This window comes from Carcharhinus amblyrhynchos, chromosome 25, assembly GCF_965287045.1.
Source record: "Carcharhinus amblyrhynchos chromosome 25, sCarAmb.v2.hapA, whole genome shotgun sequence".
In the NCBI taxonomy this organism is placed as follows: Eukaryota; Metazoa; Chordata; class Chondrichthyes; order Carcharhiniformes; family Carcharhinidae; genus Carcharhinus; species Carcharhinus amblyrhynchos.
The window spans coordinates 35,744,266-35,769,518 of NC_137348.1; the positions used below are offsets into that span (position 1 = coordinate 35,744,266).

The 25,253-nt window shown below is 44.3% G+C and overlaps 1 protein-coding gene across 3 annotated transcripts in view; it reads right to left on the reverse strand.

Annotated features, from left to right (window-relative positions):
- The window catches only part of brinp1 (bone morphogenetic protein/retinoic acid inducible neural-specific 1), a 391,976-nt gene that overhangs the window by 87,554 nt on the left and 279,169 nt on the right, over nt 1-25,253 (reverse strand). For all 3 annotated transcript variants that reach the window (XM_080211786.1, XM_080211788.1, XM_080211787.1), the window contains exon 4: nt 20,217-20,386. In XM_080211786.1, coding sequence (XP_080067912.1) covers nt 20,217-20,386 — 170 coding nt within the window. The remainder of the gene's footprint in view (nt 1-20,216; nt 20,387-25,253) is intronic.

Consider the following 25,253-nt stretch of genomic DNA (forward strand, 5'->3'; position numbering starts at 1 on the left):
TAAAACTAAGGAGTTGACAGCTAATTACTTTTTAATGTCATTAAAAACGTGTAGGTAGTTCTCCTGCCAACGACAAAGTAATTCCTTCTTCAGAAGCTCAGAAAGAGATGAGGTTTTCTTGGCAAAGTTAAGTATACAGGGTGAAAAGAAATTAAACAAACCAAGGCAATGTTGCAGATCACTTTTATCTTACAAAGTGAGCATTGCTGATGTCTTTTAGCTTGCTCGGGTCAGGAGCGATCTGTGTCATATCCTCCACAGCATTTGAGAAGCAATTAGACCAGCACATAAAATTCCATAGCACATAAGATATGGACAAGTGCTGGGAAATGGGATGAAGATAGATAGGTACTTGATGGCTGGTGCAGACATGATGGGCTGAAGAGCCTCTTTTTGTTCTGTAAAACTCTATGGGCTGGATTTTCCAGCCGTGCTCCCCCAAGACTGGGAAAACCTGCCCAAGGACAACTAATCTTTGCATGGTCCATGTGCCACCCTCTATGTTTCCCATGACAGGTGGGATGGGAAAATACTGCCCTATGACTACTTTGATGTTATTAAAACACCAGATCTCCTCTGCATGCTGCTTCCATCAGAAATTGAAAGTTTCGATTGTGCTCCTGTTTCATTGCGTCAACAACCTCAATGTCATCTGCAACGCATTTGCATCATGGGACGTTACAAGTGATCTTATCCATATGTTGCTGGGAAATATCCTGACTTACTGAATGCCCAAATGGTAACCTTCGGAAACAGTATCTCTCAAAAGGAGTACAGAACATTGTTAGCTCCTGGGATGTCCTAACCAGATGCTCCAACCAGTGGCCATTCTTAGTGTTGGGTTTAGAGAAGAATGTGGTGTTTGCAAACTTGGATTCAGCTCCTCAAGTGTGGGAATTTTGAGAGGGGGTTGTTTTAGTGCCATATTCAGTCACCTTGAGTCTAAACAAATGTGCACAGAACCATCTTTCCTGATGATGCTCATGATGAAGCTCTACCAATTGGTGCGGTGCCCTTTCTCGTTGTTTTATCCAGTTCAGATTTCATCCTATTCTGGATGTACGTGACAGATTGACGACTGGAGTAGTATTTGCACACCGATACAATACCGCTTCACCCTTGAAATCTCCAATTCTATTGAATCTGCCCAGGTAGAGAGATGTTAGGTTGGTTACCACTGTGATCAGAATGTCCTTGGGTTATTCTGTGTTCGTCAAAGTTATGGATAATGTGGGTGTTAACTAGGGTTAGATCCCAATGCAGGAGTCGACCTGTGAGCACTGGGCCTAAGGTGTCCTTAATATATGATATCTGGGGTGACCGGGATGAGTTCTTGCAGCAACACTTGAGTGTAACGGATGCCAGGGGTAGAATTTCTGAGCCAGTGTGTGTGGTGGATCTGGCAATGGTTGGGGTGAATTATCTGCGAATCCACACATTTCAGTGCACAAAGTGGAAGGATGTTTGCACCTGTACTCGTTTCTAGTTTTGCATATACATGATGCTGACCCTGCACCTGTGAACATATAATCGGGAGAGTGGCAAAGGCTTCTGTCGGTAACACAGTGCCAATAAATTTGTTGACATTCACCGTGTCGAATATCTGCTCGTGGTACGTCAATGTGCTTGTCGTCCTCATCATTTAGCCATATCGCATGAATAGACATTTTCTGGAGTTCATATTGACGTTGTTTTATGTGTGTTCCTGGTTGTTTAGAATGCTGTACTAGGCTTATCTGCATTAATTATTGTGCTGATCGTGGATGCCAATTGTAGAATTGTAGAATGCCAAAAGTGCAGAAGGAAGCCATTTGGCCCATCGAGTCTGCACCAAAAACAATCGCACCTGGGCCCTATCCCTATAACCCACATATTTACCCTGCTAATCCCCCCAACAGTAGGGGGCAATTTAGCCTGGCCAATCAATCCAACATGCACGTCTTTAGAGTGTGGGAGGAAACCGGAGCATCCGGAGGAAACCCATGCAGACTTCATAAGGACAGTCACCCAAGGCTGGAATTGAACCTGAGTCCCTGGTGCAGTGAGGCAGCAGTGCTAACCATTATGCCACTGTGTCACCATATTATACACAAGGATTGGTGAAAAAAATAATGTGGGTTCTTTCTTTGAGGATAAAACTATATACAAAATGAATTAACCAAAAGGTGATGTATAGCGCATCTAATCTCTACTCTTGCTGTTTGCTGAGTGACTATTTGTCATGGGGCTAATACATAATGCCTTATTAATATCGTCATGATTGGCAATTGTTTAAGATATGCCCCCTTAAGGGTGCCTCATATCACAATATAAATTATACCAAAAGTAATGCCCCCTCCCTACAGAGGGTTGAAAGTGGTAATTGGTGGCAAGTATATCACCTGCTGCCAACCACCAGCCAAACTACCCAACAACAGAGACTGCGGAGAAGGCAGGAAATGGCTCTATTGAAATTGAAACCACAACAATAAGGACCTCATTAAGAAACATTCATTAACAGTCACAGTGTATTGTGGATGAATTACTTATAGCCTATAGATTCTGCCTATCCATTTGTATGGCTTCACACATGTGTCCATTTTATAATAGTTCTTTCACAGTCTAACCTTTCTACTGGTCCTAGGGGTCTATTTGAAATACCCCCTTTGATGTAGATGTTATCATGAGCTTAGTTATTGTATGGGCTAACTTTGCTGCCAGGAAATCACAATGATGACTTCTGTCTCCGCTCATAAATTCATAGAATTCCTACAGTACAGAATTCCTATTTGGCCCATCGAGTCTGCACTTACTGCAATCCCACCCAGGCCCTACTCTGTAACCCCACACATTTATCCTGCTAATCCCCATGACGCTAGAGTCAACGTAGCGTGGCCAATTAACCTAACCTGCACATCTTTGGACCACCAGAGCACCTGGACGAAACCCACGGGGAGAATGTGCAAACGCCACACACGGTGACCCAAGCCAGGAATCGAACCCGGGTCTCTGGTACTGTGAGACAGCTGTGCTAACCACTGTGCCACCGTGCCGCCCCAGTTAATCAATGGTCTCTGTCAACTGTTGCCAAAAGGACATGAATTCAAGACAGTGTATCCTGAAGCTCACCTTCACTCGTGGTTGATCTTTGAATGTTGACCATATTCTATCTGGATATTTGAGATGGTCGTCAGACAGACTTGATGGGTTTAGACTGTGGGATTATTGTTGTTATGGATTCTTGACAGCTTTCCACTCTCTAGTATCATTCAGGTTTGAAAAACCATGTACTTATGGTCTCCATGCTGCACCATCTTGCAACTATTGTGCTGGGGTTAAGTGGCTTGAGGTGGTGTTCTGAATGCAAATATAAAACTAACCATCTGGACACTAGTGGAAAATACTCCAAAAGTTGCATAAAATCAGGGGGCAATCATTTTAACCAGCAGCACTCGACCACTCAGTACACCGACAATCAACTGTGATTGCTCTTCAGGCCAATTCCTCTTTTGCTACGCACTTTAGGAATGCTTCTAAAGCGCGAGATGAAATGTTAAGTATTTTTTTTTCCTTGCTCTTTGCTTCCACTCTCAAAACATTTTGCTGACTTTTGAAGTAGATGTGGACCAAATGCCTGGAAATTACTTAAAATGGTAATTGCGTAACAAAAGGTTTCAGATGACATATTCCGACAGCTCTGAATTCAATCTGTGTCGATGCCGTTTGAATATTAAGATACACGCATCTGCCTCGAAACACACATTGATATTGCCAAAATAAAGACACTCTGCGGAATTGACCCAGTGCCAAGTGACTCCAACCACAGTGAAACACACTGTGTGACTCCAAATGAACAGATAAACATTTCAGCGTGTGATTATGATGTAACTGCAAAGTACATCCTCGCCACATAATAAATTGTCATTATCTACCGTCGCTGTCAGGGCGTAGAAAGTGCTTTTTGTGTCCAGATAGCTGAACAACTGCAAAATAAATACTCTTGTACGGTCGCTCTTTCAGCAGATGCAACATCTGTAAACCGCAGTGTGTTGGCATCATACCCTGGGCGCAATGGCAACCATATCTCGCACAGCAGGGGCCAGACAATACATCAAGAAGGTAAAATGGCAGCTGACGTGAGCAGACTAGCCAAGTTCAGCGTAAAAGGAAGGCATTTCAATTACAATTGAAAATAAATTTCAATTACTGGTGCTACTTTCCATATAAATAATTAAAATACTTTGGGCTGAGCGTGAGAGGCAGGGGACGGATAATTGCATAATGAATCAAGGTACAGACAACAGCAGCACTGACAGGCGGCCAGGACGATGGAAGATGGGGGTCAAGTCTGTCTTTCACCTGTGGGACCCTGGGTCCAAAAACACCACCCGAATAATCAGGTTTTCACTCTCCCACAGTTTTAATTGAGCTGCATGTAATTAAGATGCGGATCAGAGCTCAGATTGGGTCTCAGCGCCTCCTGGACATTTGCTGCCAGCACGATATTCACTGACAATCCGATATAAATTAACACCGGAGAGACTCGTTTGACTCACACTGTCCATCTAAATGAACGGTGTGGGCGATGGAATAACACAATGTTAGATTTGGGATGCTTTTCCCAAATGTAGATTTTGTGTGAGATAAACCCCAGTGTTGAAAATTCATGCAGGTAATGTCATTTGACCCTAGTAAATTGACCCTTATCTCTGGGGATTAGCAGAGTAAATATGTGGGGTTATTGGGATAGGGCTTGGGTGGGATTGTGCAGATTCGATGGGCCGAATGGTTTCCTTCTGCACTGTAGGGCTTCTATAATTCTATTTAGCCGTCCTGACTATTCCTTCCATACAGTACTTTTGATAGCATAGTTGAGAATCAACAATCAATCTGCTGCGAACCAGATTGGGATCAATAAAGGCGATAAGCATATTTAAAATTGCATTTAAATATGCATAGCCCATTCAAATCCCACTGAATGGAATTCTCCAGCCTTTGGATATGGTACAAAAATGGTAAGAATCACTACTAGCCTTCACAAGTAGAGACTGACGCAATGGCCTCCAAGCCCCCCCACCTTGGAGGCCATTGAAGCTGCTGTGTGGTGGGGGCCATAACCAAACAGTGGCCACCAGGCACCCCAACAGTGCCAGCTGGGCATCGCCAGTGTGTCAGGGGCACTACAAAAGGGGTAAGGCCTGGTTGGGGTCTATGACGACAGGGCTATGCAGGGATGGATCAGGATGGGGGTGGCGCATCTTGAGGCTCAGGCAGGGAGACCCTTCAGGTGGGTCTAAAAGCCCTGTTGTCAGTGAGGGAAGGGAGGGAATGTCCTAGCACGCTGAGGGACCGAGGTACCCTTGTACAATAACGGCTGAGTGCTATGAAGCTGGGTTCATCGGCATATTCAAACCCCTCACCCCGTACCCATGTGACTGAGCCTCTGAAATCTCCAAACAAGTGTGGGAGAATTGGGGTGCCGACCTCGCCTGAGAGACCAGTGCAGATCACTCCATTATTCTCACCGTTAAGAGAATTCTGCCCTCGGTGAATAACCAGTCATGAGCTCTTCAGAAGGTAACCTCAAGGACAAAATGCTGTTTCATTCCACTTGCCATGTTCATGATTGCAAACTCTGTTTCGGAATGAAACTCAAACGCGGTGATAAGTAGATGAATATAGACAGAGGGCAGGATTTTCCGGCCACACACACCCCAAGATTGGAAAACCCCGCCCGAGGTCAATGGACCTTTGACTATTCCCGTGGAGGGCGGGATGGGAAAATTCTTCCCAGGGTGCTTTGCCTGATACTTGGGTGTTCAATGTTTGGTAGCTCTTCTACTGAGGCAAGCGGTTACGTTCAGGACTTGTCCCTCTTGAAGTCTGCAGATGGGTCATTCTTGAGGGATCAGTTAAGATAATTTCTACTCTTGCTGGATTGCAAAATTCCTGTAGTTTCGCCAAAAGAAAATGAAAGGTCTTTCCCTGGAAAACATCTCATCAGTGCAGAGTGTGATGCATGACGATACATTCGGTAATCAGTGTGAAGATGCCATAAGTACATTAAGACAAGAGTGATTATCAGCAACAATTTCTATCAATGGGTTTTTGAACTGAATTTTGATTTGGGGCGTTGCAGCAATGGCAATTGCAGCTGCAATGTATATGATTGCCTCTCCTGCTCCACCAGTAATAATTAATGTGCGTGGAAACCAAATTTACACTTTCTTAATAAAAATACTCGCAAGCCCACTTGGCCACCTTCCAGTTCCATTTATTAGTGTTTTCTCCCCGCCACATCATGAGGTGATCCGAATATTTTTGCAATTCATTATCAACTATTTCTCACATAATAAAACAATTTTATGATATGCTGGAGGGCAGGACAAAGAGGCTGAATGCGACAAAGTTGTGTTTTACCTGAATAACAAGAGGTGTTGCTTTGGGCTTGGCTTCATAAAGAACAGGGTGCGTGACTCTGAAAAGATTTTGGGCGGAATTTTCCCTTTCCGTCACTGGGGTGAATTTTCCTGCTCCACCTGCCCTGGGAATTGTAGCGGGTGGAACAGGGACCATGCAAGGATGTTCTGCGAACACAGCCGGAAAATCCTGCCCAAATTTTTGACTTGCCCAAAGCTGTGTCAATCCGGAGTACTGTGTTTTCTTCAAATAAGCTAAAAGCCATCTTTCTCTCTAGATTATCTCTTTTATAAAAATTCATTCATGGCTGGCCAGCATTTATTGTGTGGATACGCCAGCGTTGGACTGGGGTAAACACAATAAAAAATCTGACAACACCAGGTTTTAGTCCAACCGATCAGTAATCAGTAGTCTAATCAGTAATCTCTAAACTGTCTGTGCTTTATATGCTCTGTCTGAGGCCAGAACTCTCCATTCACCTGAAGAAGAGGGAATCCCCTCGATAGCTAGTGAGTTTACTATCAAATAAATCGGTTGGACTAAAACCTGATGTTGTCAGACTTTTTACAGCATTTATTGCCCATCCCTAGTTGCCCTTGAGAAGGTAGTGTTGAGCTGCCTTCTTGAATCAGTCCATGTTCTGTGGTTGACCCACAATGCCGTTAGGGAGGGAATTCCAGGGTTTTGACCCAGTGACTGTGAAGGAATGGCGATATATTTCCAAGCCAGGATGATGAGTGCTTGGAGGGGAACTTGCAGATGGTGGTGTTCCCATGTATCTGCTGACCTTGTCTTTCTACACGGAAGTAGTCGTGGGTTTGAAAGATGCTGTCTAAGGATCTTTGGTGAATTGCTGCAGTGCATCTTGTAGATAGCACACACTACTGCCACTGAGTGTTGGTGGTGGAGGGAGTGGATATTTGTAGACATGGTGCCAATCAAGTGGGCTGCTTTGTCCTAAACGGTGACATCCCAATTACTCCTTACCTCACAGTTGGTGCTGTGGCACTGTGAGTGGTTTATCGAGAACACAATTCATTGCTGAATCTCCTCTGTATGCACGCAAGGCAGGCTTTAATACATTGAATATCTACTGCAATTTTCTCAAGTAATTTCTGCAAATTACATTTTTTGGAGTTAACTTTCATCCCAATTGATTTTTGACATCAAAAATTAAACTTGAAATCCAAAACGATTTGTTCCACTTCAGTTGTTAGAAAAAGCATCTTTCCTAATTCTTAGATCTTCCCTATCTTGAAGACATCTGACAAACTTTTGTAGAATCATAAAATCCCTACCATGCAGGAGGAAGCCATTCTGCACCGACCAGAATCCCACCCAGACTCCATCCCCGTAGCCCCACATATTCACCTTGCTAATCGCCCTGACACTAGGGCCAACTTAGCATGGCCAATTCACCTAACCCGCACATCTTTAGACCACCAAGAATGGCAAGCTAAATGTGGTCGCAGAAGATTTTTGATGCCCATGGCATCATGGCACAGCAGACCTGGTGCATAGGAAGTGGGGAGGAGAACCTGCATCTCGATGTGTTGTCTTCAAGTAGATCCTTCAATTTTCCTTAGGTTAAACTGTTGGCAAAGGGCTGGTACAAGAGATGATGGACAGAGTGACTGGCTGAACTCGGAGATTCTCACACCGCCTTGGAGCAACGAGGCTGATAGCATTCTACACAGAAGTCATGGAGAGCTGAGCCGGACATAAGGGAGTTGGATTAATATGGGATCTGCATGCTTGTTAAACTGACTGACAACGGCCTCTCTGCTGATAGTATCTCTGCCGCCTCTCATGATCAGAGTCAGAAATACTATTGTTCCTCTGATGTGGCCATTCCTCAACAGCACTTCACCCGTGAACTAAAGACATATTGTAGTTCTCCTTGGCTGTTCAATATCATGAACACTGATGGTCAATTGCAGTATATATAAAGATATATATTTAAAGCAGCAATACGACTTGTCAAAAGCACTTGCTCTGTATTACGTGTGAGCATTGCTTTTGGTTTTAATGGGACCTGAGGCATTGCCTTCTATTGTATATTAGAGACTGCAACTATTCAAATGTGTGACTCCAGTCACATGTGGGTTGTCCGCCATCAGCTGATGCTCAGCTTTTACAGTTTGGATGAGCAGCAGCTGAAGTTAAAATGGATTGTGTCTGCTTCAGGATGGCATGGTGGCACAATGGTTAGCACTGCTGCCTCACAGCGCCAGGGACCCAGGTTCAATTCTGGTTTCGGGTCACCATTTGTGTGGAGTTTGCGCATTCTCCTCGTGTCTGCATGTTTTTTTTCCAGATGCTTTGGTTATCTCCCTCAGCTCAAAGATATGCAGGTTAGGTGGATTGGCCATGCTAAATTAATGCTACTGTCAGTGGAGTTAGCGAGGTATATACATGGGGTTATGCGCTAACCACTGTGTCACACCCTCCTTTCTCCTGCCAAAGTGGACAACTTCACATTTTCCCACATTGTACTCCATCTGCCACATGTTTGTCCACTCGCTTAATCTCTCCATTCTCCTTGAAGACACTGTATCCTCCCCAGCAACTTGCTTTCCTGCCGATCTTTGTAACATCAGCAAACTTAGATACAATACAGTCTGTCCCTTCATCTGAGTCAGTCATATCGAGTGTAAATAGTTGAGGCTGCAGCACTGATCCTAGTGTCAATATAGTTTATCAGCCTGAAAATTATTCATTATCCTGGCTCTGTTTCCTGTCAGTTGGACAATGCTGTAAGAGTCTGATAATCTACTAATTTTAGAATTATATATTACTTGGAAGAAACATTTTGGAATGTTATGTTAATCACACTGGTAGCAAGTAGCAACTATGAAACAGTGGAAGACAACTCAAGGCTGTCAGTATTGTGAAGAACTGTCTTGCCGATAGAATTATGTACCTAATTGTTGAAGGATGCACCACTTTATTTTATAGCTAAGAGCCAGCTCAAGGTCTTTCTTAGAAAATAACCTGTTTAGCCCGCAGCATGAGTTCCTCCCTTTCGTGATCAGGACTGGCACAAAACAGATATCTCTTAATTCGGATCGTCTTCTGACACATTGATTATTTAAGGGTATCGATAGTGTAAGTCATTTAAGACATATTCTTCGCTTATCTTCCCTGTTTCACCATGAGGGACAACACTTACTACCTGGTACTAATGGCTGTCTGGACATCTACGATTAGTTTCTGTGAACGCAATTTGAAGAAGCCCAATGGCTACATATTGTGATAATGTTGCAGCATCGGTTATGGGAATATCATTCAGATTTCTAATTCAAGGAGGTGGCATCGAGTGCAAAGAACGAACATCTGTTTTCAGTTACCTGTTACGTGGCTAGAGCATATAGGTGGGATTGAAGCTAGCAACCTCATTTTAAGGGCTCAATACAAGCTACGTCCAAATATGACACACGGACCCTCAGAATTATGGGCAAATATCAAAAGTTTCATGATATGGTTGGCAGTCATACTTGCCCGCTTTCCTTCAGCTCAACATCAATTAGGAAGAAGATGGGAAAAGGTGGGATTTTCCACGCACTCCCACTGTGTGTTGCGCAATGATGGTGGCAGCCCACCATTGTCCAGCAGCAGGATCTGATGGACCCATTGCCTGTCAGTGGGCTTTCCCATATTATGAACCCTTTCCCACCAGCACCTCACCACAGGGAAAACCATGGCGGAGGTACACCACTGGCAGGAGTGGCAGATCCGGCTGCTGGAAAAGGCCGGAAAGTTGAGGCCAAAGACTTCCCTTGTGACCAGCATTCAGAGGACCGGTAGCCTTTTGAGGGTTTATCTCTACCGTCTTTTGTTAAGTATATGTACTGAATAAATTTTGCTTTGAAACATTACACCTGATTGTGTTCAGCATGTCATCCCACCTTGTGGATTAGCTAAGTGAGACCCTTCACATGGAATTGTGAATTTGTGATTTAAAGTTAAATTGACCAGATGCCAGGACTCCTAAATTTTAATCAGGTCCAAATTCTTACACCCCTATTCCTGTTAAAACATCATCCCCATAAGCTCTTGTCATATAGCTATTTATGTGGCAACTTACTGAATACCTGATTTTGTATTTGTCCGTAATTTGGATTTGGAAATCCAAATCGGACTGATTCTTCCTTATGCACCCTGTTTGCTATATCTTCAAAGAACTCGAATACATTTGCCAAACGTGATTTTCTTTACACAAAGGCATGCTGACTCTGTCTGATTTGCTAACTGTCTGCTACTACCTCCATGACAATGGATTTTTCCACTGACAGCTATTGGTAAGCTGCTTTCAATTTTGATTTATTATTGTCACATATGTTGCTATACAGTGAAAAGTATTGTTTCTTGCAAGCTGTACAGACTAAGCATACCATTCATAGAGAAGGAAAGGAGAGAGTGCAGAGTACAGTGTTATATTCATAGACAGGGTGCAGAGAAAGATCAACTTCGTGCAAGATAGGTCCATTCAAAAGACTGACAGCAGCAGGGAAGAAGCGATTCTTGAGTTGGTCGGTACATGACTTTTGTATATTTTTCTCGACGGAAGAGAGAATGCCCGAGGTGCGTGGGGTCCTTGATTCTGCTGGCTGCTTTGCCATGGCAGCGGGAAGTGTGGACAGAGTCAATGGATGGGAGGCTGGTTTGTGTGATGGATTGGGCTACATTCATGACCTTTTGTAGTTCCTTCCTTGAATAGAAAGGTGTTACATTTACAGTTTTCCCAATCCACTGGAACCTTTCCAGAGTTTAAGAATTCTGTAAGATTTTGACCAGTGCAACCATTTTGAGATCCTAGGATGTAGGCAATCAGGTCCAGAGGGCTGGTCAGCCTTCAACCCCATTAGTTTTCCTGCTACTTTTTTCTTTTTTTAGTGATTGTTTAAGTTCTTCCCTCCTTTTTGCCTCTTGATGCTTTTTCCTATTCTTGGGATGTTTTTGCATCTTTTATTGTGAAGACAGATGCAAAACACTTGCTCAAAATCTCTGACATTGCCCCCCTCCCCCAAAAATTAATTCCCCGATTGTCTCCTCTTTATTTCTCATTCACTATGAGGGTATTTGCATCCTAATTAATACAATGTAATGGAATTGAAGTTTCATTGTGTGTCCATTCACGTGTGCACTTTGGCTGCCCCTCCAACTCTGAACCCATTGCTTCTGTTGTCATTTAATTACTTTCCTTGTAGGCAGCACATCCTCCCTATTGGGTGGGGCTGGGGTGGAGGGCAGTGAGGAGCAAGTCTCATCCTGAACCAATTAATGGCCTAATGTCCATAAAATTGGCGAGGGTTTCCTGACCATATGGTCACCTGTGACCTTTAAGCCCCAGAGTTAAGCAGGACTATATCTTCTAGATAAAATCCAGTCCATTAAGGCACACCCTGGGGTTTGATTCGATAGACATCAGTCATTCTCCAGTAGCTAACCCAAGTTATCTTCATTTTGTTGATACTTTTAAGGTGAGAATTTACAAGAGTCACATTTAGAAATATCATCAGTGTTCCAAATTTCCCCTTTTAAATACTCACTAAAATCTACCTCTGGTTAAACGATTGGTTGTGCAGCCTAATGTATCCTTCTCAGTATCAAACAATTCTCTAACTATGCTTTGGTGAAGTGCCTGAGACATTAATCTCAGTTAAAGGTGTTGCGTAAACGTAAATTGTTGCTGTTGGATCAACTCAGAGCTGAATGCATCTTACAAAATAATGACTATTGTGATTTGGTGAAGCTAATTTCCCAGGTTGGAAGAGTCAATTACGAGGGGCATAGGTTTAAGATGTGAGGGGCAAGGTTTAAAGGAGATGTGTGAGGCAAGTTTGCTTACACAGGGGGTGGTGGGTGCCTGGACCTCGCTGCTGGAGGAAGTAGTGCAAGTAAGATACAATAGTGACTTTTAAGGGGCATTCTTGACAAATGAATATGATGGGAATAGAGGGATATGATTCCCGGCAGGGTAGGGGGTTTTAGTTCAGTCGGCGCAGGTTTGGAGGGCTCAAGGGCCAATTCCTGTGTTGTAATTTTCTTTGTTCTAATTTCATTTCAATTGTTTCACATGCTTCAATGATAGACTTTTGCCACTTGAATGTGATGATTACTGTAAAACTATTAACAATGGCATGATCACAGCAGGGTTTCTTGTCATGACAACCAGTTTCTGACTTTGCATTTGCTGAAAGGACATTCCCCCTTGTGGGGGATTCTAGATCTGGGGGTTAAGGAGCCCACACTGAAGACTAAGATGAGAAGAATTTCTTTGTCTCTCAGTATGTGGAATTCTTCTCCAAAGAGCTCTGGATGTTGTGGGGTCACTGAATTCATTCAAGGTTGGGTAAGACAGATTTATGATCAATAATGAAGTCAAAGGTTATTGGGGAATGCAGACAGTGAAATGGAGTGAGGCCACAATTGGATCAGTCATGATTTTATTGAAAGGTGGAGCAGGGGAAGGCACGATAATATTATAGAAACCCTACAGTACAGAAAGAGGCCATTCAGTCCATTGAGTCTGCACTGACCACAATCCCACTCAGACCCTATCCCCGTATATTTAACCACTAATCCCTCTAACTGACGCATTTCAGGACACCAACGGCAATTTTTAGCATGGCCAATCAACCCAACCCACACATGTTTGGACTTTGGGAGGAAACTGGAGCACCCAGAGGCAACACACGCAAACATTAGGAGAACGTAGAAACTCCACAGACAGTGACCCAAGCCGGGAATCAAACCCAGGTTCCTGGAGATGTGAAGCAGCAGAGCTAACCACTGTGCTACCGTGCCGCCCGTATTATTGCTCGGCTATTAATCCAGAAACTCAGATAATGTTCTGGAGACCTGGGTTCGAATCCTGCCATGGCAGATGGTGAAATTTGAATTCAATAAAAAAAAATCTGGAATTAAGGATCTACTGATGGCCATGAAACCATGGTCGATTGTCGGAAAAATCCACTAATGTCCTTTAGGGAGGGAATCTGCCGTTCTTACCTGGCCTGGCCAATACGTAACTCCAGAACCACAGCAATGTGGATGATTCTCAATTGCCCTCTGAACAAGGGCAATTAGGGATAGGCAATAAATGCTGGCCAGCCAGTGATGCCCATGTCTCACAAGTGCCCAAGGGTTCAAATTGCCAACCGCTTTTCCTGATGCCCATGTTTGCATGTGCGATAGAACAGCATATCTACTGGGAAGATGTGGGAAATCAATGGTGAAGAGAAGGCAGGCAATGGACACGACTCATCTATTCAATTAATGTGTGAAGCATTAATGATTTTGATCATGCAAAAAGTTCTTCCTTGTTGTGATAAAATACAATCATTTAGCAGACAGTTTCACAGTACAGCTTGTAAATTAACTTTGAGTCTCACACATAATCACAATGATGATATATTCTTATCAAATTCTTTATCAGTCATGTCATTCTAGTGGAAGCCGCTGCTGTGATGCTCCCAATATTCCACATCTCAAACGGAAAACTTTATTTTCAATGCACTGAATGAGGTTGAGCGACAACACCGCCCCTTCAAAAATCTCTGTTCAATATCTACACACTGAGTTAAGCTTTTAAGTCAACTATTTACTCAACACTTAAGCTTTTAACATGTCAGACACAATGATGCATTGGGACATAGGAGCTGTTCCCGTACAGGTCCTCTCATTTCTCACTTGCATTTTCTAAATAACTTTGTTGTTATGTACCGAGCAGTAATTATTTAACGGCTTGGATTACTCAGGAACAAACATGTCATGAATTATGGAGAAAATCCTTCAAGGTCAGCCTCTGGCAATTCAGTTTGTCCCACTGAGGGAAAGAGATTTGTGTCCAACATCCATTCCCTCCAGAACTTCCGAAAGCAAGCGCTGCACTCATGCCATCACACTACACTGTAACAATAAGCTGTGCAATTTACTCTTGAAAGCCTTCTGCCCCTCCAATTCCCTATCTGCTCCTTGGAAGGCTCTCATTAGAATGTACTCCTTTAATTAAGTATTTGTTTGTTTGTCGTAATATCTCCTTCTTTGACTTGGCGTCAATTTTTGTCAAATATCTGCTCCTGTGAAATGCTGCAGCTCATATGACCACTTGATGACAATCTGTTCAGGTTCTTTGTGTTTATTGGCACTATTAGAAAAAATCTTGTTGGCTGTAAACTACTTTGTGATGTTCTGGAGGTCACACAAGGCAAGGATCTAAATGCAAAGTTTTACTTATTACATTTTGGTCTGAACGGCATTGTTCTTGAGTCACACAAGGCCCTTCTGCCCATCGAGTTTGCACTGGAAATAATTCCCACTAAAGTCATGCTAACCCCATTTTCCAGCACTTGTCCCATCGACTGATCTCAATCCCACCTGGGTGACTGTCTGGAGTTTGCACATCCTCCTCATGTCTGTGTGAGTTTCCTCTGAGTGCTCTGGTTTCCTCCCACAGTCCAAAGATGTGTGGATTAGGTGCATTGGCCATGCTAAATTGACTTAGTGCAAGGGGTACTAACAGGGTAAATACGTGGAGTTGTGGGGGTAGAGCCTGGGTGGGGTTGTTTTTGATGCAGGCTCGATGGGGCAAATGGTCTCCTTCTGCGCCGTAGTGATTCTATTTTATTCTGTACCTCAATCATGTCCCTCCTCAGCCTTCTCTGCTCCACAGAAAACAAAGACAATTCAGCCTGTCATGAAGTATCAAACATTTTAGAAAGAGAGAAAGAAATTCATGTTTTTTTCTGTCCCCGTCCCATCTTTCCAACCCTCTAAAGCAATCCCCTCTCCCTCCATCTATCCTACATCCCCCTACCAAAGTCAGACATTCGAACATGAGCTCTCAACGAGTACAATTCCCACACGAACAGCAATTCAACTCTGGCCGAACTCTGGAACTCTCTTGCACCATTTCCCCACAAGGCACATCTGAATCAAACTTTGCCACCCTGGCACAGACAGGGCACCGACCCTGGGAATTTACAGATCCGTACTGCTGAGAGGCCCAATCAGAATGTCACCTTAAAAAAAAATATTCATTTGCATTTTCTGAGATATTTTTGGACAAACAGCTGAAATTCTCAATGCCGCTCATCGAATCACAGAATCCCTACAGTTAGAAGGAGGCCTTTTGGCCCACCGAGTCTGTACCAACTCTCCGAATAGCTTTCCACCCAGGCCTTGCAAGACCACTGCCCTATCCCTGCAATCCAGCACATCCATCATAACTAATCTCCCGAATCTACATACACTAGGGGTAATCTAGAGTGGGTAATCCACCGAACCTGCACATCTTTGGAGTAAGAAGTCTCATAACACCAGATTAAAGTCTAACATATTTATTTGATATTACGAGCTTTCAGTGTGCTGTTCCTTGAAGGAGTGGCACTCTGAGAGCTCATGCTACTAAATAAACCCATTGGACTTTAACCTGGTGTTGTGAGACTTCTTACTGTGCCTACCCCAGTCACGTGTTTGGAGGGCGGGAGGAAACCGAAGCACCTGACGGAAACCCATGCAGACACAGGGAGAACATGCAGATGCTACACAGTCATCTAAGCCCACTGGGTATGGGAGATGTTTTGATTTTGGGGTGCAGGTGTTTACAACACTAAAAGGAGTCTTCAATTCTACTCAGGCTAGATGCCAAAAAGGCCAATGTTCAACTTGTCCTTCAAGACAGTGGAAAGGCAGGAAACTCCACATACTTTACAGATCTTGCTCTGTTTCCTGAAATTTAATTTTAAATATAATGTTTATCTTTTGTTTTAATAAGCTACAAGCTGATCTCCGAGGGCATTGTTCACAGCACAGTTTCGCTGTTAACCTGACCTGACCTTTTCAGGCTATTACCTGAGTACTCCCTTGCTGGTACTCAAGGAATGACAACTGCTTGTAAATTGTGGAGGGTGTTACAAGATGAATAAATTACTGGTACTCTTCAGTCTTCAGGTCAACTGGCAACACTTAACATGGTGTGTGGCCTGTAGAGTGTGAACAATGCATCCCACATACAAAGCTTCTATACATTATGAATCTGGCAAGTCGAATCCCTGGTTGAAATGACTTTCAGCCAACCTATCTCAAGTGGACAGGTGCAGTAGAACAATTTTTGCTCTATTTCTGTGTTTCTTTACCTCTCTTCTCTCCTGCCATCTTGAAACTGCGGCTATGAATCTGGAGTGACTGGCATGCTGTGACATTGTACCATCTTGATATTCCCCAAAGCTGCCACGAAGATGTTGGCAATGGGCATTCTCTGCCCATTGAAGTGGTGGAGGCTACCTCATTGAATATGTTTAAGTTACGGGTAGATAGATTTCTGATTGATAAGAGAATTAAGAGTTGTGGGGAGCAGGTGGGTAAGTGGAACTGATCCACTTCAGATCAGCCATGATCTTATTGAATGGCGGGGCAGGCTCGAAGGGCTAGATGGCCTACTTCCTGCTCCTATTTCTTGTGTTCTTATGATGGCCATGATGTGGAGATGCTGGTGTTGGACTGGGCTGGGCACAGTAAGAGGTCTCCCAACACCAGGTTAAAATCCAACTGCTTTATCTGGAATCACGAGCTTTCGGAACGCTGCTTCTTCATCAGGTGGCCTATGGAGCAGCGGCGCTCCGAAAGCTCGTGATTCCAAATAAACCAGTTGGACTTTAACCTGGTGTTGCGAGACTTCTAGATGATGATGGACAGCAAACTTAATTCCAAACTAATGTAATACAGACACAAATGGAACTGGTGCCCAACTTGAATTCGTACAGAAGCTGCTGGCTCAAGAGCCATACGCCCAACAACTCAAATCCGAGTAGACATACTATAGTCACAAACTCACCAACAGTAATACTGCCATCATATGTCAGGGTACAAATTCCCTTTGGGCAGAAGTGCTGCAATGTCCTAGCTATGTTAGGGATTGTGGGTTTTATACAGAAAGAAAAGACTTGGTTTGTACACGTAGGGCTAAATCTTGTTGAAAAATAGCAAAGTGTTGTTTCCAGTGAAAACACAATGTGTTTCTATCCAGGTCTTCCGACACTGCCAAAAATAATCAAAGGGGGGGGGGGCGTTTCACCCTTCGTGCAGGGGGAAATGGGATCACAAGGTGCTAACAAAATCTGGCTGCACAGAGACTGGGACTCCATCTTTGTAGAATCATAGAATCCTACACTGTAGGAGGAGGCCATTCGGTCCATCGAGTCTGCACCAAACACAGTCTCACCCAGGCCCTATCCCATAACCTCATGCATTTACCCTAGCTAGTCCCCCTGAAACTAAGAGGCAACTTAGTTGGGGATGGGGCTTTTTCTGAATGGAGGTCAGTCACCAGCGGAGTGCCTCAAGGATCTGTTCTGGGACCCTTGTTGTTTGTCATTTTCATAAATGACCTGGATGAGGAAGTGGAGGGATGGGTAAGTAAGTTCGCTGATGACACTAAGGTCGGTGGTGTTGTGGATGGTCTGGAAGGATGGCAAAAGTTGCAGCAGGACATAGATAGGATGCAGGACTGGGCGGAGAAGTGGCAGATGGACTTCAACGCGGATAAATGTGTAGTCGTCCATTTTGGCAGAACCAACGGGATGAACGAGTACACTATCAAGGGCAGAAGTCTGAGTAGTGTTGAGGAGCAGAAGGATCTTGGGGTCCGGGTCCACAGGACTCTTAAATCGGCCTCGCAGGTGGAGGAGGTGGTCAAGAAGGCGTATGGTGTACTGGCCTTCATTAATCGAAGGATTGAGTTTAGGAGTCGGGAGGTAATGCTGCAACTTTATAAGACCCTTGTCAGGCCTCATTTAGAGTATTGTGCGCAGTTCTGGTCGCCTCACTATAGGAAAGATGTAGAAGCTATTGAAAGGGTACAGAGGAGATTTACAAGGATGTTGCCTGGACTGGGAGGCATGCCTTATGAAGTTAGGTTGAGGGAGCTGGGACTCTTTTCCCTGGAGAGACGAAGGTTGAGAGGCGACCTGATAGAAGTTTACAAAATGTTGAGAGGAATAGATAGGGTGGACTCTCAGAGGCTATTTCCCCGGGTTGAAATGGTCGCTACGAGAGGACACAGATTTAAGGTGCGGGGAGGGAGGTTCAGAAGTGATGTTAGGGGTAAGTTTTTCACTCAGAGGGTGGTGAGTGAATGGAATCGGCTGCCGTCAGTGGTGGTGGAGGCGAACTCGCTGGGGTCTTTTAAAAGACTTCTGGATGAGTATATGGGGTTTAATGAGATTGAGGGTTATAGATAGGTCTGTAGGTTGGTAGGTGATGATGTGATCGGCGCAACTAGTGGGCCGAAGGGCCTGTTTGTGCTGTAGTGTTCTATGTTCTATGTTCTATGTTCTAACTTAGCATGGCCAATCCACCTAACCTGCACATTTTTGGACTGTGGGAGGAAACTGGAACGCTCACAGGAAATCCACGCAGGAATGGAGAGAACATGTAAACTCTACAGACAATGACCCAAGGCCGGAATTGAGCCTGAGTCCCTAGTGCTGTGAAGCAGCAGTGCTTACCGTTGTGCTAACAGTACTGTGTATATAAACCTGTATTATCTGTATAAACCTCCCCTCTGCAACCCACCACAGGGGATCTGAGGTGCTCGTCTCCCTATTTCCGATCGGAGTTGGCCACTTCTCCCCCGTCACCGGTCATTGTATTCTTATGACCCCCTCCCAAATCATCGGCCCATTCTTCCCCCACCCAATCAATTTGTCACCACCCCCCTCCTCCTTTCCTTACACCGGGCTGAATGTGGCAGTGCCAAACTCTGCCAGGGCTAGTTTGCAGGGCACTGCCTGGCCATATCCCTCTCCCCCCAGGGCTACACTTACCTTTAAGCCACTGGGGAGACCCCCCATGGTAGGTTTATGTCTGTATGAACCTGTTGTAAACCTTGCCAACATGATATCATGCCGGCAGAGTGCCAATATATAGTGGGGGGGATCAACATCTCACCCTACAGTCTTCTGGCACTGTGGTGAGTAAGACCAGGGACAAAACCCAAAGTGGCAGAGCAAATTTGTACATTTCATTCATTTTCACTGAACACAATTTTGTTTAATTTATTAGTTCTGAAGAGAAGACTGCTAACAGGTAGCACTCTGTGTACTGCTGTGAGAGTTGTAAATAAAAGGATTTTATTGAAGGGGCTTCTGCCTTTGCAGACTTGTTACAGGGCAGACGTCTCAAAACAAAGGACATAATGGATTACTGGAGCAAACATACCAAATGGCCTGTCTCTGTGTAAAACACTTAGACTCTGAAATCATTGCTTTCAATGATATTCAATGTTAATACCATTTAAATATATTCAAATGAATGTAAAACAGGTTCACAACATTAATGCATGAACTTAATGATGTCGCTGGCGAGAGATGGGGATGATCTGCAATTGCGTTCTTGCCAGCGAGAACTGTGATTGCCAGATCTTGAGGCCCCACCAGCATTTGCACAGATGGCAAATGTAGGCTGAAGATCGCTCCTGTCGATTCAGACCAACACACAACAGGTTTTATTGAAAGAGATGTTCTCTGCTCCACACATAATACAAAACTGAAAGTAAAACAGCAGCCTACGTTTACACCCTAAGGACGTAATTGAATCATGCGATCAGCTCCGAAAGCAACCTGCAACCCTTTTAAATATATATCACAATGATGGCTTTTAGGTGCCCTGTCCAATAGCAATTGATGATGGGGCATGTAATAAGTACCACCTACTGTGTTTCCACTTTACTTGTTACTTTTCTGATAAGTGATTATTGTCATACCCATTCCACAGCAATCTATTTTGTCTTATAAAATATGGAAGGCATGTACCTTGATTGCTCCAGTAGAGATTTGTATTTCGTGAAGTCGTCGCATGGTCCCGTCACGATCAATGAAATAGGATGAGGCTAGTTGATGGAGGGCCTCCACACTTTGGCTGGCGTTTGCTGACTTCCGATCTAACTTGCTTTTGTCCATGTACATGGTAAGTGCTTCTTCGCCTACAGGGAGGAGAACAATGAACAGTTCAGTCAGGATGACTGGGAGACAAGAAGAGCAGTGGTACCATGGGGTGTTTAACGACTTCAGTCAGGCCATTGAGGTTGGCCTATTGGAGTATGAACTTCCTGATTAAGGATTCAACCTTTTTACTTTTCTCAAAAACCTTTTGTTGATGTTTTGTTTATACTTCAGCCCCACACTCCTGATCTATGGATGTCTAGTGTGGAGGGGTGGGGGGAACGAAGAGGACCCCTTCTCGAACCTGCTCCTGGGCCTGGCGAGGTATGCCATCTACAGGTCCAGAGAGATGGCAGCCGAGGGGGTTGTCCAACCTGACTGTCTGCCCCTCTACCACGGCTATATTCACGGCCAGGTGTCCCTGGAAAGGGGGCATGCGGTACCCGAGGACACAGTTGATGCCTTCCATGTCCACTGGGCACCACAGGGATGGGCGTGTATTATTGATCCCCTTAATCACATTTTAAATTTGATGTTTTAAGTTTCCTTTCTGCTTTGTTTTTTGTTTCAGGCGATTCCCCTCCTTTTAGAGAGCTTCCCTTTTGAGTTGTCCCAAAGTGAGTTTGATTTTGTTTATTTGGTTGGACACAAAAAGATATTCCTGATTAATGGATGGGCTATTCAGGGAATCTTTGCCTTGCACTTAACCAGGAGTGTCAGTTCCTCTGACACCCTCAGAGGTGGACTACTGACTACTAACACTCGGTATACTGCTGTTAGAGTTGTAAATAAAAGGATTTTGGTGAAGGAGCTTCTGCCTCTGCAGATTTCTGACAGGACAAACCTCTTGAAATACAGTACATGATGGATTACTGGATTAAACACATCAAATGACCTGTTTCTGTGCCTTAAAACTTAGACCATTGCTTTACTGATTGCATCAAATTTATTTTAATAAACATGAAAACATTCGACCTATCAGAAAGTTACACCCTGTCTTCAACAGAAGTGGCTGCAGGATATTTAACAGTCAGAAAGGGTAATGTGCAAGCTGCTCCTCAAAGTATGTAGATGCCAGACAGGCTGAGGTCCTTGGCTGGAGTGTTACGCGAACTAGACATTCCCTATGCACCCAACCCCCCATCCCATCCCCACCCTCACTTCTCATTGGGTCTTCCTCCGGTTGATCGGAAGGGGTAACTTATAAGGAGTCACATACTAGCAAAACATTTCGCCATTTCAGCTCATTCACCCCTCAGAGCGTCACAACCCAACTGCCAGTGCGCTCCGCATGACCTTTCACCTTACCCAGACCCAGCAAAGGTGGCCCAGCAAACCACCCTGACCCAAGCACATTAACTGCCCTGTAAGTTAGACTGACAAAACTCATTTCATGGCCTAATGAAATCCTTTGATTCATTCTGCCTACTTGTGTCGGTTATATGAAAGAGCTTTCCAATTAGGCCTACTGCCCTGAGTGGTGACAAATCTCTTAGACCCAATGACTTACATCCCTGCTGTTGAATGTTGGAGCTGTTGTTGTGAAGTGCCAAACGGCTGACTCCTACTTCATATGTTCCCATGGTCCGAAACGTAGATCCTTGTCTTCCCTTACCCTGCAAGCTGTCCACCTTTCCTGCAGTATATATACAACTCTCCCCTGAAACTTACTGTTAAATCTGCTTCCACACCATTCTTTCAGGCAGTGCATTCCAGTTCATAAAAAAACTGTGTTAAAAAAAGACATTCTTCCCATCTCCCCTGTTGGTTTTGGCGCCAATAATCTTAAACATGTATCTCTTAGACACTAAGTCTCTTCATAAAATATATAAGTGCACTTTTTTTCCTTCCAATGAAGATACTAATAAGTTTTTTTTTGCTGCATGCAGTTGTCAAAATGATAGCACAGCAACAAAGTTCAACAGGCCGGTTATTCCAGTAACTAATTACTTAGCTTAAGCTTGCTTGATGACTCAGTCCTGCTGAAAGTTTAAGGATACATTTTGAATACATTCTAAAAGCTAGGATAAAAGGACACAGCATTATGTCTTTTCACTCATCCGCCATCTCACCCTTGACACTGCATACTTTCAGCGTAAAAACTTGTTGCTCAAAACATGACACTGGGTCTAGTTATTTGTAAAAGATATACGAAGTCCCATTCATCGCTGCTGAAATGTCGGGCCGTGACTTATCTGAATGTCTCAGCTGTTCAACATAAATGTCACAGCTATGGTGTGCGCCTCCTCGCAGAGCTTGGGTGGGTCATTTTATTCCTCTGAGAGACACCACTTGTTCAATGGGTAGTTTATGCATTTGGAGTGTTGCCAATCCTGTGGCCACAATAGCTGGGAACATAGAACATAGAACACTACAGCACAAACAGGCCCTTCGGCCCACAAGTTACACCGATCACATCAACACCTACCAATCCATAGACCTATCTATAACCCCCAATCCCATTAAATCCCATATACTCATCCAGAAGTCTTTTAAAAGACCCCAGCGAGTTCGCCTCCACCACCACTGACGGCAGCCGATTCCATTCACTCACCACCCTCTGAGTGAAAAACTTACCCCTAACATCACTTCTGTACTTGCCTCCCCGCACCTTAAAACTGTGTCCTCTCGTAGCGACCATTTCAACCCGGGGAAATAGCCTCTGAGAATCCACCCTATCTATTCCTCTCAACATTTTATAAATTTCTATCAGGTCGCCTCTCAACCTTCGTCTCTCCAGGGAGAAGAGTCCCAGCTCCCTCAACCTAACTTCATAAGGAAGGTGGGAGATAGTCGGACAGCAGGAACTGGGATGCATTCAAGGTGATCTGTTATTCCTTCATGTAACAATCTTCCATGCTCGCAGGTAAGAGTTCAAACAGGACAAGGTCCATGTACTAACTCCAGGAATCGGCCATAACAGAATAGTGCTTTATTGCACAAAATAAAGTAAAGCAAAACTGTAAATCTGTGGTGAACACAAACAGGTCCCAACTGAAACAATGCAACCAAGTTTTGAGTTTAAAGTTTATTTATTAGTGTCACAAGTAGGCTTACATTAACACTGCAATGAAGTTACTATGAAAATCCCCTAGTTGCCACACTCCAGTGCCTGTTCGCGTACACCGATGGAGAATTTAGCATGGCCGGTGCACCTAACCGGCAGATCTTTTGGACTAGGGGAGGAAACCGGAGCCCGCAGAGGAAATCCCCACAGACACAGGGAGAAGGTGCAGACTCTCTGCAGAGACAGTGACCCAAGCTGGGAATTAAACCTGGGTCCCTAGCATCGTGAAGCAGCGGTTGGTGATTATGCTGTAAAGTGAAGGGAGCAGTTTAAGATTCTCTCCAGCAGGGCATGAAGGGAGACTTCAGATAGCGAGGCTGAAACTAAAGAACAGAAAAGTCCCAAAACCAGGGACATAGAACATAGAAAAACTACAGCACAAACAGGCCCTTTGGCCCACAAGTTGTGCCGATCATATCCCTACCTACTAGGCTTACCTATAACCCTCAATCATATTAAGTCCCATGTACTCATCCAGGGAGACGGACAAAAGGAAGTTCCAAGAAGATCTTCCGGTCAAAGGGAAAGAACACAATCCGTAAACTATCCTGCTAAGTAAAGTTAAGAGTGAGGATCAGTGGCTCCAAGTTAAAAGACAGAGCTGCAAGGTGCAGATCTGGGAGAACGTGACTTGTCCAGTAGTAAAGTCAACTGGGATTGGAGCAGGGGTGGGAAAGTGGCACGGTGGTTAGCACTCCTGCCTCACAGCATCAGGGACCCAAGTTCGATTCCTGCCTCGGGTGACTGTCTTTATGAAGTCTGTGCGTTCTCCCTGTGCAGGTTTTCTTCGGATGCTCCGATTTCCTCCCACAGTCCAAAGATGCAAAGGTGGCGTGGGTTGGCCATGCTAAATTGCCTATTAGTGTCCCAAAACGTATAGGATGCGGGGTTATGGGGATAGAGCCTGGGTGCAATGCTTTGTTGGAGACTTGGTGCAGGCCTGATGGGCTGAATAGCCTCCTTCTGCACTACCGCAATTCTGATAACACCTTAAGCTCCTGATTCTTGCAATTAAGAGCTTTGCGTTTGACATTGTTTCTGGAATGCGTTTTCTGCCATCTGCTGTGAAGACAAAGTATTTGTTTAACCTCTCTGCCGTTTCCTTAGTCCCAATTATAAGTTCGCTGGCCTCTGTCTCATATTTACTTTCACAAGTCCTTTTCTATTTGCGTCCCTATAGAAAAACGCTTGCAATTTGGTTAATGGAAGGGGTTTTCCGTACAACCTACCATGTGTTTGGCAACGGTGGGCCCCTCCCTCATTGGTTGACAGTAGGTCCTGCTGTTGTCAATAGAGTCTCCCATTAAATGCACCCCTTGCTGCCGGGGGATCCGTGGTGGAGGTGCGCTGTCAGCGGGGCCAGAGGATCATGCCAAATTGGCTGGCAAATTCCAGTTAATATCTTTTGCTAGCCTACTCCCATGCTCTCTCTCTGCTTTCCTTATCAATTTCCCAGTCCTCTTTCTCTGAATTCTAAAACCCTCCCAATCTCCACACTGGGTCCTCATTGTGGTAGAACTATATCCCTTTTCCTTTGTTCCAATGCTATCTTTGCTGGTGATATGTTTGGATAACTTTTACTGTGGGGCTTTTATGGACATATGTTTCAAAGGATTTACTTATTCTTTAAATGCGGGCCATCGTTTGTCCACCATGCTCTCTTTTAGTGTGGCTTTCTAACCGAGCTGCAATCTAGATTGTCTGTCAAGATGCAGACACTATCAAAGCTAAACCGTCAGAAAATTAAGGGAAAATGTATTGATCATCGTCAGAAGTGTTCCAGGCCCAGGAAGCTTGCTTTGAGTTTGTGTCTCAGTCAGCAGGACAGATTCCATTTTCAG